Consider the following 12,228-nt stretch of genomic DNA (forward strand, 5'->3'; position numbering starts at 1 on the left):
GCAGGAAGGAAGGCAGGAAGGAAGGCAGGAAGGAAGGCAGGAAGGAAGGAAGGAAGGAAGGAAGGAAGGAAGGAAGGAAGGAAGGAAGGAAGGAAGGAAGGAAGGAAGGAAGGAAGGAAGGAAGGAAGGAAGGAAGGAAGGAAGGAAGGAAGGAAGGAAGGAAGGAAGGAAGGAAGGAAGGAAGGAAGGAAGGAAGGAAGGAAGGAAGGAAGGAAGGAAGGAAGGAAGGAAGGAAGGAAGGAAGGAAGGAAGGAAGGAAGGAAGGAAGGAAGGAAAAAGAGAGAGAAAGAGAGAGAAAGAGAGAGAAAAAGAGAAAAAGAGAAAAAGAAAAAAAGAAAGAAAAAAAGAGAAAAAAAGAGAAAAGAGAAAAAGAGAGAAGAGAGAGAGAAGAAAGAAGAAAGAGAAAAGAAAGAGAAAAGAAAGAAGAAAGAGAGAAGAAAGAGAGAAACCAGAAAAAAGCCAACGCACATGGATTACTGTGAAGTAAAAAAATCTGGAGGAACCTAAAAATGTGAAAGGAAAATCCTTGGTTAAAATAGCTAAGAAAAACACCTATGCAAAGGCAATGACCTCTTAAGATAGATCAACACATAAATGAATTCTGGTACTGAAAAGATTAAGACAGTAAAATTGCTAACGTGAGGCAAAAATCTGCAAGTGTTCAATAACTATTGCCTATCTGTATTTGATAATGTGGATAACTTTGTGCTACATGAGGATAATGACATACTTCCAACATACTCATGGCTAAAACAGATAATATCAAGATAATAATTTTTAAGATTTCAAAAGGAAAAGCATAACCACAAGGTCTAGAAAAGCGCCCAAGACAACTGCTTTGGGATACCAGCAGGAGCTTGATGTCTATTTCTGATGTATGTGGTAATGACTAGAAAATTTCCCCAGAGTAGGTATCCCAATATAAAAAAGTAAAAACTAATAATTGCAGGAGTTAGAACACTTTTAATCATGGCTTAAATGTAAAAGGGAGGTTAATTAATGAAGTATTAATTCACTTCAAAAGAAGTATAATTAAAAGGAGAACAATATTCTTAATGCCAGTCAATACAGTTTTATAGAAAAGCTATCCTGTTAAACAAACTTGGGGTTTGTCCTTTGTGTGAGTAATTGCAATTACACTATTTAGGCTTTTATAAGGCACTTCACCTAAAACACGTGGCATTCTAGACAAAAACGACACAGTGAAGAACGCATTACATGAATTAAAAACTAGTTAAGCGAAAGACCTCACATTTAGCAATTTTGTCAGTACTAGATCTGAAGTAATTTTGCATTGTTCTCAGTGGAGTGAAAATCACAGTACTGTCAGTGCTGGTGGCATGGCAAATAATGGTGGGAATAGTGTGATCCAGAGCAGTTGGTTCACTGCACTCATTTCTTGAGAACACATTCTGATGCACATATTAAAAAATGGAATGAGTGTTTGCATAAAGCATGTATGTAAATCCCAGTTAAAAGAAAATTATTTATGCTCAAATTTAAAAAGCTTAATCTTTCTAATCCTTTAAATAAAAAACAAGAATTAATTTGATTGGAATATAAAGTGCATACAAGAGGCCATATTGAAAGGCTCTTTCACCTTGAGGATAAAGGAATAAAGACACCAAAGTTTAGAAATTAAACTTCAAAAACATACTAAATTTCATACTTGAACTCACCTAGCACCAAAGGTAATAGAACCTGAAACGAATATAGACAATATCCTTATCTCTTGAAGTCTTCAAATCAAAACTATACACCTCTGTATTCTTAAGTGCATATAATGAGTCAGGGGTATGATATATAGGAATTGCAGTACATAAGTGGTCAGGGGCTATATAACAAACAGGACCTCCTGTCTCATTTGGATTTTACAACTCAGAAAGACAAATACTATCTAATTGTCTTTGGAGCAAGGCAAATGTATATTTTTTTCCTCTATAAACATTTCTTCCTTCAGCTTTACTTATCCAACAGTTAACCCACCCGCATACAAACAGACATGAGAACAAATAAATATAGCCTTCCTCCAAATATTTTTACTGCTTCAAGGAGGCTAGCATGCAATAATTCTTCCTATAGAATCTACACCATGACTGATCAGATGTTGTCAGTCTTGTGTGACAAGTACATAATCTTAAATGTTAAGGTTTTAGCTTTTCTTTTTGCAATGGCAGAATGCAGAATTTACCACCTTTTAGGGAAAACACAAAATTAATTTTATTTACCTCCTCCAAACAACAGTCTTCCTGGCTTACTACCAAGAGCTCTGTTCCTTCAGAACAGCCTTTGTGCTGTTAGTAAGTCTTCAATATTTTTTTAGGCAATGGAATGTAGTTCTAGATGTCACAGATGTAACAGTGTATTTCCCTGTAGCTCAAGTATTTTATTTGCTTCAGTGCATTTTCTTGAAGCTCCCCAGTCTCCTCTACCTGCTTGTCTGCAGAGTAATTTCAATTCTATGCCTGAAGCGGAAGTATATGAAATTGAACTTGAATTACACTCGCAAAAATGTCCCATTCAATGATAAATATCAAACTTGCAGAGAGCATAGAATACTTGAGACATAATATACGAAATAGCCCATTGAATATGGTAGGATTAATAAATAAGAAGCAATAGAATTCAGCATGTCTGGGATTAATCCAGGCTCCTCTCTACTCTTACTCCAAGACACACCAGGCAAGAACAGAATATCTGAAAAACCTGCTGTATGTACCCTACTTCATGTCAAACCACACCCAGTAGCTGGAAATCATACCCTGTGTCACAAGACACCTTTAACTCCACTTTAAGTTTTTACTACTATGTAAAATCCTCTGTAAAGCCAAAACCTTCATACTACATCTTTTCAGATAGGCTGGTAATATAATGTGCAGCAAAGCCAACTATCTTTCAAATGAAATTTAATCAAAGAGGGCATCTCACCCTTAGCAGATTCAGCGTTATTCTATTCAGTTACTGACAAATGTGTCAAGTATGTCCCTTAGTGGTCCTGAGGAAATAAGTATTCAGAGTGGGTAATCCTATCAGAGAAAAAAAATGTTACTATCTCCCCAAGAGAATAAAACAATGTTGCAAGAACTGATTTTTAATCTTGTATAATAAAAAGGCAATTTACCACAAGACCTTTACAACCCATTTGTTAAAGTAACACAGAAACTTACTTACTGAAGTGATAGACTTAAAACACACAATCAACTTTTACAAAGTTTTAATTACTAAGAAAACTGCACTATGCATTTTATTCAGATTAAACAAATACTACAAGACATGCCTGCCTCTAACACAGTAAGTCAAACAGCAAGAAGCAAGCCACAGCTTTTCCTGACACAAAGAAAAAAAATCTCTTTATGTGAGCTGGAGTTCTACCCTTTGCAGTTTGCCCAGACTTGCCCCTTCCTTCCCTCTCTGTTTTACCATGCTGTTGACATAGTGCAAGTTTGATTTTTTTTTTTAATTTTTTCTTAGCAGAGTACTTTTGCCCCCATTCAGTTTGATACAGCACATACTGAAAAAACACCCATGCAGCTCTACACAGACTATTCAGCTCTACCCAAACAGCCAGCAAGCTTTACTGAAACAAGGCGTTTTGTGGTGATCTGAAATGAAGGTGAATGTTCAGAGGTACACCTTCCTAACTGTGAAGCTATCTGTGATTATTAGAAATAGCTAGAGTAAGGTTTGAGAGCAATGTAAAAAGCCAGGGTGGGGAGGAAGAAGAAAACCAACAACGAACCAACAAGTCAAAAGTAGTTTGAGCAAGTCTTTATTGTTCTACTCCGATAACTAGAAATAACAAGACAAACTAATTCCCCAACTCTTTTTGTCAAAAGGTTTCAGGCATGATGGAATCTAGCCCTCAACTAAATGCATACTCTGAAAAGGAAAAATGAGTTATTTTTGTGATTTGTGCCTCGCAGCCAAACTTAAATGACCCTGAGAGAAGTCTGTGCAGACAAATCACTGGAAAGATTTATGTGCAGCTTGTTAGATCTGTTTCCCACCCCTCTTCGTGTTATTGCTCTGCAAATTGAGGAATGTTTTAGCAAGTGTTAATCTTGACTAAAATCCATCATAAAGAATGCTACAATATTGCTTTTTATTACAAATAGCCAAAACTTATTTGAAAATATAAATGTGTAAAACAATCAACCAACTATACAGTGCATTTTCAGTACACAATCCAGAAAGTAACATGCAGTGTAAAGAACTGCTTTATACATTAGCCCTTGGCCACAAAGAACTTGGCAGTACTACTACAACTTCAGTGACTATAGGGTAAAAAAAAAAAAAAAAAAAAAACCAACGAAAAACTCAGTTACATCTAAATTTACCATGAGATTGGGATACATACATCATCGTACAAGGAATTGTAATTTTTAACTAGAAACTGTCATTATGTTGTAACTCTTGGAAGGGCTGGATCTGCCAATTCTCCACTCCTCCTTACAGCTGTTCCTGCTCTCCAGCGGTTTGGTTGCCTTCCCACCAGGCTGGGGACTTTCGTAAAGAACACAGATAGACCCATCTTCGCCTATCCGATAGGACACTTCGAAAGGGTCGACCCAAAGAGTTAATTCGGTGGGTAAGAGCTGGAAGAGTCTCTCGTGGCTCAGCCCAATCATCCCCGCCGCTTTTCCTATCAAGGGGTCCATCTTATGGTTGATCCTAATGCACCGGTACCCGGAGCCCTTGGAGGGCACCAGGGGGAACCAGTGGTGCTTGTAGTGCTCTGCGGGAGGGAACAAAGAGCAGCTTTACCGCGGCCCCAGAGCCCCACGGAGGCTGCGCTCCGCCGCCGTCCCTCCCCCCCCGCGCCCCCGCCGCCCCCGCTCACCGCGCAGCGCCTCCTGCAGGCACTCCCGGAAGCACCGCAGCTGCTCCTCGCCGATACCGCCGGCGGCCCGCAGGAGGCGGGTGACAAACGCCGCCGCCGTGGAAATCTCGGTCCTCATGGCCGCCCCGGCCAACCCGCACCTGCCCGCCGCCGCCGCCCCGGCCCCGCTGCCAGCGCCGACGCGCCCGCCCCGGCCCCGCCCCCCGCGCCTCCACCCAATGACGGCGCCGCGCAACTGCCACGTCACACGGCGGCGCCCCGCCCCGGCGGGCGGGTAGAAAGCCCCATTGGCGGCGAGCGGGCGAGGGGGCGGGACGGCTTCGGCGGCTGCGCGCCACCATTGGGCCGCCGCACGGGCCGGGCTGTTTGTTTTGTTGGCGGAGGGGCGGGGCCTGCCCGCCGAGGGGCGGGGCGAGGCAGGTCACACCCCCCGGGCAGCACCGGCGAGAGCGGCGCCCGGGCTTCGCTCAGCCGCCGGTGCCCCGCACCACGGCACCCCCCGGGGCTCCGAACGCCCGCTCCGCCCTTCGCCCCGCTCCCGGCCGCCCTGACAGCCGCTCCCCCAGCAGCGGCGGGCAGCAGACGTGACACCCACCCCGCTGCGTGCCCTTCCCACGCTCATTTCTCAAACCAGTACGAGCAAAATCTAAAAAAATCTCTCGCCATCTCTTTTAGACATCCAACGCCAAGACCGAGACACTTACATGGCAAAACAGCAAAGAAATTTTAACAATATCCCCTTAGCTAAGAACACAATCAGTTTTCAGTAAGAGTTATGCAAGAAAATGCAGGTTACTTTTAGAAGAGGTGGTCCAGAAAGCATCACTGTTCTTTCGAAAGCTTGCCTACCTGCAAGTGGTTGAGAATTTGGCACACTTGGAAAACAGATGCAGAAGTTAAACGGAGTTCTGCTTAGTGCATGAACTACACAGTGAAATTTGTTGTCAAATGTATTACAGTGGAAGGATACATCTTTGACCTGTATTTAGATTACTGAGCTGCATCTTTTAAGTGAGATACCAGCCTGGAAAGACTTTTTGTTGTTAGAAATACAAGTCCAATGCTTATTTGAGCACAGAAAGAGCTGTATGCACATTGCACCGAGTACCAAGCTTCGCTGGCCCCACCGGTCGCACTGCAAACCTCACCAAGAGGAATGCAAACAGCTGCACTCTGAGCAGCATTTTTGTGGAGCATAAAGGTCCGAGGTCTGGAAACATGTGGTTGAACAGTCTGTGTTGGCACAAACTTTGTATTATTCTGATGAATAAAGGACGTGGCTTGTCTGAGCCAAGGAACTTTGCTGATGACTCATTAGCATCATCACTGCTGAGCCTCCGAGTTTGAGGAATAACTACAGTTCATCTCTTTACAATAAAAGAGTTGTCTTGACGACACTTGTCCTGGCAAGTCAGTTTGCCCAGGAGCTCCAAACCAGTAATTCTGTCCCTAACCAGACAGACTCACTTCCTCCACACAACTGCCAAGTGTCAGCTGAGTGTAAGTTTCAGGGATGTGTATGCTGACCCAGCTGTGACCTTCTCACCTTCAGTGCAGTGACAATGTTCTTCAGTTATTTTAAAGCATTTAAGAAGTGGCTGTGTTAGGTATAGCCAAGATTCCCCAAGTTTACAAAAAGTTTCCTCTCTAGTTCAAAGACTAAACACAAACTATTTTTCCCCAGCCTTGAAGTTCTGTTCACAAGCAATTCTTCCAATCATTTTTTTTTCCCCAAGAACACTGACCAAGGTCAGGACTTTATCACCAAAGCTGCCTGCAGTCATAACTGAATACACTTCTCAAAAAGCAATCTTTCAAAAGTTCATGCAATGGCCCAAACATTTTTTACCTCCTTGTCTTATTTAAATACATCCTCTCCCTTCACTGGTTTTGTGTCTTAAACCCACTTTGAAAAAAAAAAAAAAAAAACAAAAAAAAACCAAAATAAAACAAACAACTTACATTGATTTCTTTACACAGTTGGTTAGGTTCTAAGACTTCATATTTTCCTTTGTTATATATATATATATATAAAAATAAAAGTTAACTGCTCCTTTATACTTCTCTGGGCCAAACCTCATCACACACAGGAAGGGTTAGCAGGGAAATACCCAGTCCTGCAGTAGCAAGACATGTAGTTTGTTCATAAAATTAGTAGTGAATTACAGTTTACTCCCAACAGTTTATTTTTGCTAGATTCTGCCACCTGGTGTGTTGCAACAGTCAAATAAAAGTGTTATTCAATTTACAGTTAAAACTTATTCAGATTCATTCTGTTTGTGGAAAATTTACTTTAAGAAAACAAGTTCCTATCCAATAGGGACAAAATTACTTGTAATACTATGACAACATTAGAACTCATGTAGTACCTCCTTACTTGATGTTACTCTATTAAGACGATTAACTTTTCTTGCCCTCCCTTTCCTCTAATAGGAAGCAAGAGGACCAAGACAGAAGGGCCAAGACCCTCAAATAAGAGAACTACAGCCATTTGTCCAAAACTCAGGAGCTATTACCTAGTTTGACAGTCCCGCTTCACAACTTAGCTAGAGTATAATTGTGTATGCCATTTTGTTGTCTAACCAAACAGATTTTTATCAAACAGGGGAAAAAAATAAAAAAATCTTATTTCACCTTCTCTTCTAGAAAAGACAGTAGCTTTCTGTGCTTCCTTTTCCTCTCACAGCTGTTAGAACTAAACTAGATCCTCTTCTAATCACATCTCAGGTCTGGATCAAGATACTATTTTGTTAGAACAATTTTTCACTGAAGTCCAGTTTGCATTTCAGTACCTCAGACTTTAGAAATTAAGCTAAAAAAGTCTCTGCTAATACCTGGGCATATCAGTCATCCAGTTATTTCACTCTTGTTTTAGTCAGTGTTTTGAGAATCAGAACAGAAACCCCAACTCTCCAGCTTTGGAGACTTTACTAGTAAATCTATCCAGGTACACATGGACTGTGTCACCCTACATTTGAGCAGGCACAATCATCACTCGCTAGTTATGGCACAGCAACAAAAAAAGAAAGTAAGCCTGCATTATGTGTTACTTAGTCTAGACACTTGATCTATTACTGCACAACAAAATTTTACCATTGCTTTAAGACTAACTCTAGGTTTATTCTGCACATTGTCACATACTTCCCCCACCTTATTCACACCCCCCTTCCCTCTCATTTGTGAGATACAGGCTCCCCGACCATGTCTACACTGTGTCACTTCAAAGCTTCCAACTCCTCGGTTGCACTATCACAAATGCAGTAAGCCAGCTACTCATTTCCAGACTGATTAAAATAATGGACAAAGAAACAATGCTTGCATTGAAGTTATGAAATTCTTACTAGCACTCAAAATAAACATAACTTTACTGTTAACAGCACTAAGAACTGTACAAATCCAGCCATCAGTTATTAAATTTAATGCTTGACTATGCTTCCCCCTGTCAAGCTGCATGATACAAATTCCCAGTTATATACTGTCTGATTTTACTGTCAGTCAGACAAAGTTCTGCTAAAGCCAGGATAGATAAAGGGATCTGGTTTTAACTCGCTTGTGAGAAACTTAAGATCAGAGCAGAAAAAGCTCTCTAAGCAAGCAAATGGAAGGTAGTTAAAAATACTACAAGACTAAAAAGTTGATGTTGTAACACTGCTAGCACAGATTAATGCTTACTACTAGTCCTAAGCAGAACACTCAGTTGAAATAAGAAGGTCTGGCTATAAAAAGAGATGCCACAGTTGTCAGGTACTGTTAAAGTTACACTTTGATTTCCTGTATTCTCCTCGGTGAGCTTCACATTTAAGGCTCAAGGTAAGCAAGTCACAGAAAGACAAAAATAAATCAATAAACATGTAACTATTTGACTTTCATCTCCCTGCCAGAAAATGGTGGCACAGGCAGTAGCATTTAAAAAAGCCTGGGAAGAGTTCATCGAGGAACTAGTTATTTGCCAATTAAGCTAATCATTTATATAAATACGCTGTTTTAGAGAGTACCAATAGTATTCTCTAAATAGTGTTTTAGAGGTTCCAATAACACAGCACTGACAACAGTAATTAAACAACAATTTGGAGACACTGTACCAGCACAATTTAGCAGTAGCCATTGAAATACATTATTTTTTATTAGAAACAAATATTAAGCACTCATATACAGAGGAAAAAAACCACACGGTTCTAGGTTTGTTTATTGTGTGTGTGTCCCCCACTTGCTGGAAGATTTCTATGGCTTTGAGAGTTGAGAAGCCTCATCATACAGACAGCAGAAGCAAGTAAGTTACCACTACTGTTGAGAATTAATAGGATTAATAGCCTTACCTAGCACTAGAAATTAAAGTGTCTGAAGCCTTCGGCCACAAAAGCTGACCAAGAGTAAACTTCCTGATAAAACTAGTTACAGATACAAAACTAGCTGAAACCAGCAAATGGATGCAGAATAAAGGAAAAAAGGACCAAAGAAACAATTCCAAAGGAATGATGTAACTTCAGAAGGCAGCCAGCCCAGTGACCAAGAAATCCAGTAAGAAATCAAGAGACCACTGACCAGAATTAAGTAACTAGACACAGAGATCAGGTGATGGTGGTATGTTCCAGGAAACATATTTGTAAGGGTATAATTGGGGTGCATGACCTGCAGTAGGGGTCCCACTTTGGGAGCACCAAGCTCAAGCCGCTCTGCATGTCAGCTAAATAAGTCACTTATTTACTCAGCAGATTGGTAACTTGTCTTTTTTGAGCATGAATTTAGGGCCAAGCCCTGCTGAGGTGGCATCTGTGTAATTCTTAACATGGACTAGGTGGCAGCTACATAATTCCTGCAACAATTACCATACCTATAGCTTTCTTTCACAAAGAATTTTTTAGCTCATCAACTCAGACTTACTTTGTTTTTATTCTATTCATCTGCAAGTAATTTCTCTTTAGCAGGAACACCTGGAATAGAGGAAGAGAGAGTCAGCTTCTTGGTTTATCTTGTTAAAAAGAAAGTGTGTGCCAGTATGCTATCATTCCATTTTTTCTCAGCTTCAGTTACAGGAAGAGGAGAATGTAAAACTGATACTAGATCACTTATACTGTATATTGTTATTTAAAAGTAGAAGTAGTAATAACGAAAAAATAGTAACGACAGCATAAGCCTATTCATTTATCAAAAAAAAAAAAAAAAGCAGCATTAAGTCTAAGTAAAGTCTAAATCAAGTTCCCTTTAGATTTCTTTAATTAAGCTCTCAGTACACACCTCTACAAACAGAGATAGCTGAAATAGAGTATTGGAACCTGCAAAATTAAATTTTAAACAAACCAAGCAATTTTGGTTTTATTCCGTCTAATAAAAGCATCTCCCTCTAAACAGAAAAAATTAAAACCACTCTTGAAAGCAAGAACTACCTTTTCTTTAACACTAGGCTATGAAGGCAAGGATTACATTACCATTCCCACAACAGAAAGAAAAATAGTTTTTCGGAACACAAATGATTTAAGCATCAAACCCCTCCATAATTTCCCCAGTTCAGTCTACTAATTAACAAAACAGAACTTCTCAGAGACCAGAAGCTTAAGCCAGTACCTCAGAACTAAAGCAACACAAGCACTGTGTGTATGAGCCATCCCCCTAGCCTCCCCGTTTATGTGCACCCACCCACACTGATGAGCTGCAGCTGCCCTGCGTGTTTAAATTCAGAGGGATCACCTGCTGTCACTTTAGCAGAGAAGTTGGGATGACATAGTAGAGCTGAGACCCCTGACTCTCAGGGATTTCTTTTAGCCTTACTGGCTGATCGCAGGCTGCTTGTGTGAGAGCAGTGCACAGATAAAGAAAATGACAACTTAGTGATAACTCTAAGTTTGCTACACACAGAGGGAAATAGAGATATGAGCAAGAGAAATCAAAATTCTCCAATGGATTTGGAAATATGTCATATGAACAGCGCAGCCTTTTTCACTTGAAGGCCACTAAGTGATTAGTAAACTGATTTACAGCACTGAAAATTGTTATTAACCTGATGTTTAAAAATATGCTGCCAGACTACTGTACACTTAAAAAGTTTATCACGTAGCGATGCCCTCACACCCACCTAAGTTATACAGACCTTACATCAGCTGGAAAGTATATTTTTCAACCCACTTTATACCACTTTTAAACCAAACAAAGATATAACAAAAGCAAGGTAATGCAGTAAATTAATATCAGGGGTTTAGTACAGAAGTTTTGCAAATATTGGACTTCCCTGGTACAACTATCTCTTCCTGGTCCCATTTCACTTGGAAAAAAACAAAAACAAAAACAAAAAACATGAAAACGACCTACTTCAGATCTCATTTTCTTTACTAAAGCAACTAAACAATTAAGCAGCATACAACATGGTGCCAATGATTTAGCAGAGCAAGTGAAAAATTGCTCTGACTACCACCTTTGCAGAAATACTAATGAGGGCAAATATTACAAGGCAAAGTGCCTTTTTTTGTAACGGACTGTTTAATAGATTTAAGATTAGAACTGCAATTAAAAAAAAAAAAAAGGCAACAAATTTGGCAGGTATAACACTCCTTTGAGTCTGCAACAGAAAATCAGAGTAAGTGCATTCTGGACTTCGCAAGCTGTATGAATTTATTGAGTAAAAATAATTTCCTTTCCTTACAGTCTTGTGTCTCATATTCCCGTGCGGTACAAGCAAAACCACCATTGCGTATTTGGAGTTTCATGCTCCTCTGCAGCTACCACAGGATGTCCTCAGGAAGAAAGGATGAGGAATACAAACGGCCTGCTAGGACAGCGGCCGGGATCCTTATTTATCTAAATATCCGGATGTTTTCTCTGTGGGCCAGAGGGGCGAGCGCACTGCCCGCGCCCCGACGCGGGACAAGCAGCCGAAGCGGCCCGGTCCGAGGGCCGCGGCCGTACCGCGGGACGCCTCCCCGCCCCCCCGCCACGGACCTGCAGGGTCTGTATACCATGACATCACCAGGTGCCGCTCACGACGTCACTAACCTGGCACCGCGGACTCTGTGGTGGCCGCATGTGCGCAGGTGCCACCGCCACCACCCCGCAGCCCAGCGCCCGGTGTTACGTCAGCAAGTCAGCCCCTCACCACGTCGTGCTGTGACATCACTTGCGGGCAGCCTGACGTCAGCAGTCTTTCTTTCCCCCCGCCTCCGCTGCTGGCGGGAGGAGCCTCCCCACCACCCTCAGCCACCCCGCGCGCCACCTGGCCAATCAGCGAGGCGCTTGCAGCGCGCCTCGCCTCGGCCAATGGCGGGGACGCTTACAGCCAGCCGCTGCGCGCCGGCGCGGGGTTTGACCCCCGGCGGGGCTGTCGTCCCATTGGCCCGCGGGTGATTGGTGAGCGGCGCGGTGCGCGCGGGGGGGGGGGGGCGGCGCGGAGCTGGCGGCGC

At 41.8% G+C, this 12,228-nt stretch overlaps 1 protein-coding gene across 2 annotated transcripts; it reads right to left on the bottom strand.

The window, feature by feature from the left end:
• Nucleotides 1-3,753: 3,753 nt before the first annotated feature.
• Nucleotides 3,754-11,936, bottom strand: LOC116959231 (protein BTG1-like). 2 transcript variants are annotated; one of them, XR_004405741.2, is made up of 3 exons: nucleotides 11,825-11,936; nucleotides 9,722-9,771; nucleotides 4,632-4,735 (listed from the first exon to the last, which is right to left on the bottom strand). XR_004405741.2 is itself a non-coding variant. In XM_032983303.2 (2 exons), the coding sequence occupies exons 1-2, from the start codon at nucleotides 4,956-4,958 to the stop codon at nucleotides 4,383-4,385; spliced, it is 471 nt and encodes a 156-aa protein (XP_032839194.2). In that variant the 5' UTR covers nucleotides 4,959-5,311; the 3' UTR covers nucleotides 3,754-4,382. The 2 variants fall into 2 exon arrangements, 1 of the variants encoding a protein (XP_032839194.2); XM_032983303.2 differs by lacking the exons at nucleotides 9,722-9,771; nucleotides 11,825-11,936 and adding an exon at nucleotides 4,841-5,311 and having other exon boundaries at nucleotides 3,754-4,735.
• Between the last annotated feature and the right edge of the window lie 292 nt (nucleotides 11,937-12,228).

The sequence above is a fragment of the Tyto alba genome, unplaced genomic scaffold, assembly GCF_018691265.1.
Source record: "Tyto alba isolate M040663 unplaced genomic scaffold, T.alba_DEE_v4.0 Super-Scaffold_3, whole genome shotgun sequence".
NCBI classification, from domain to species: domain Eukaryota; kingdom Metazoa; phylum Chordata; class Aves; order Strigiformes; family Tytonidae; genus Tyto; species Tyto alba.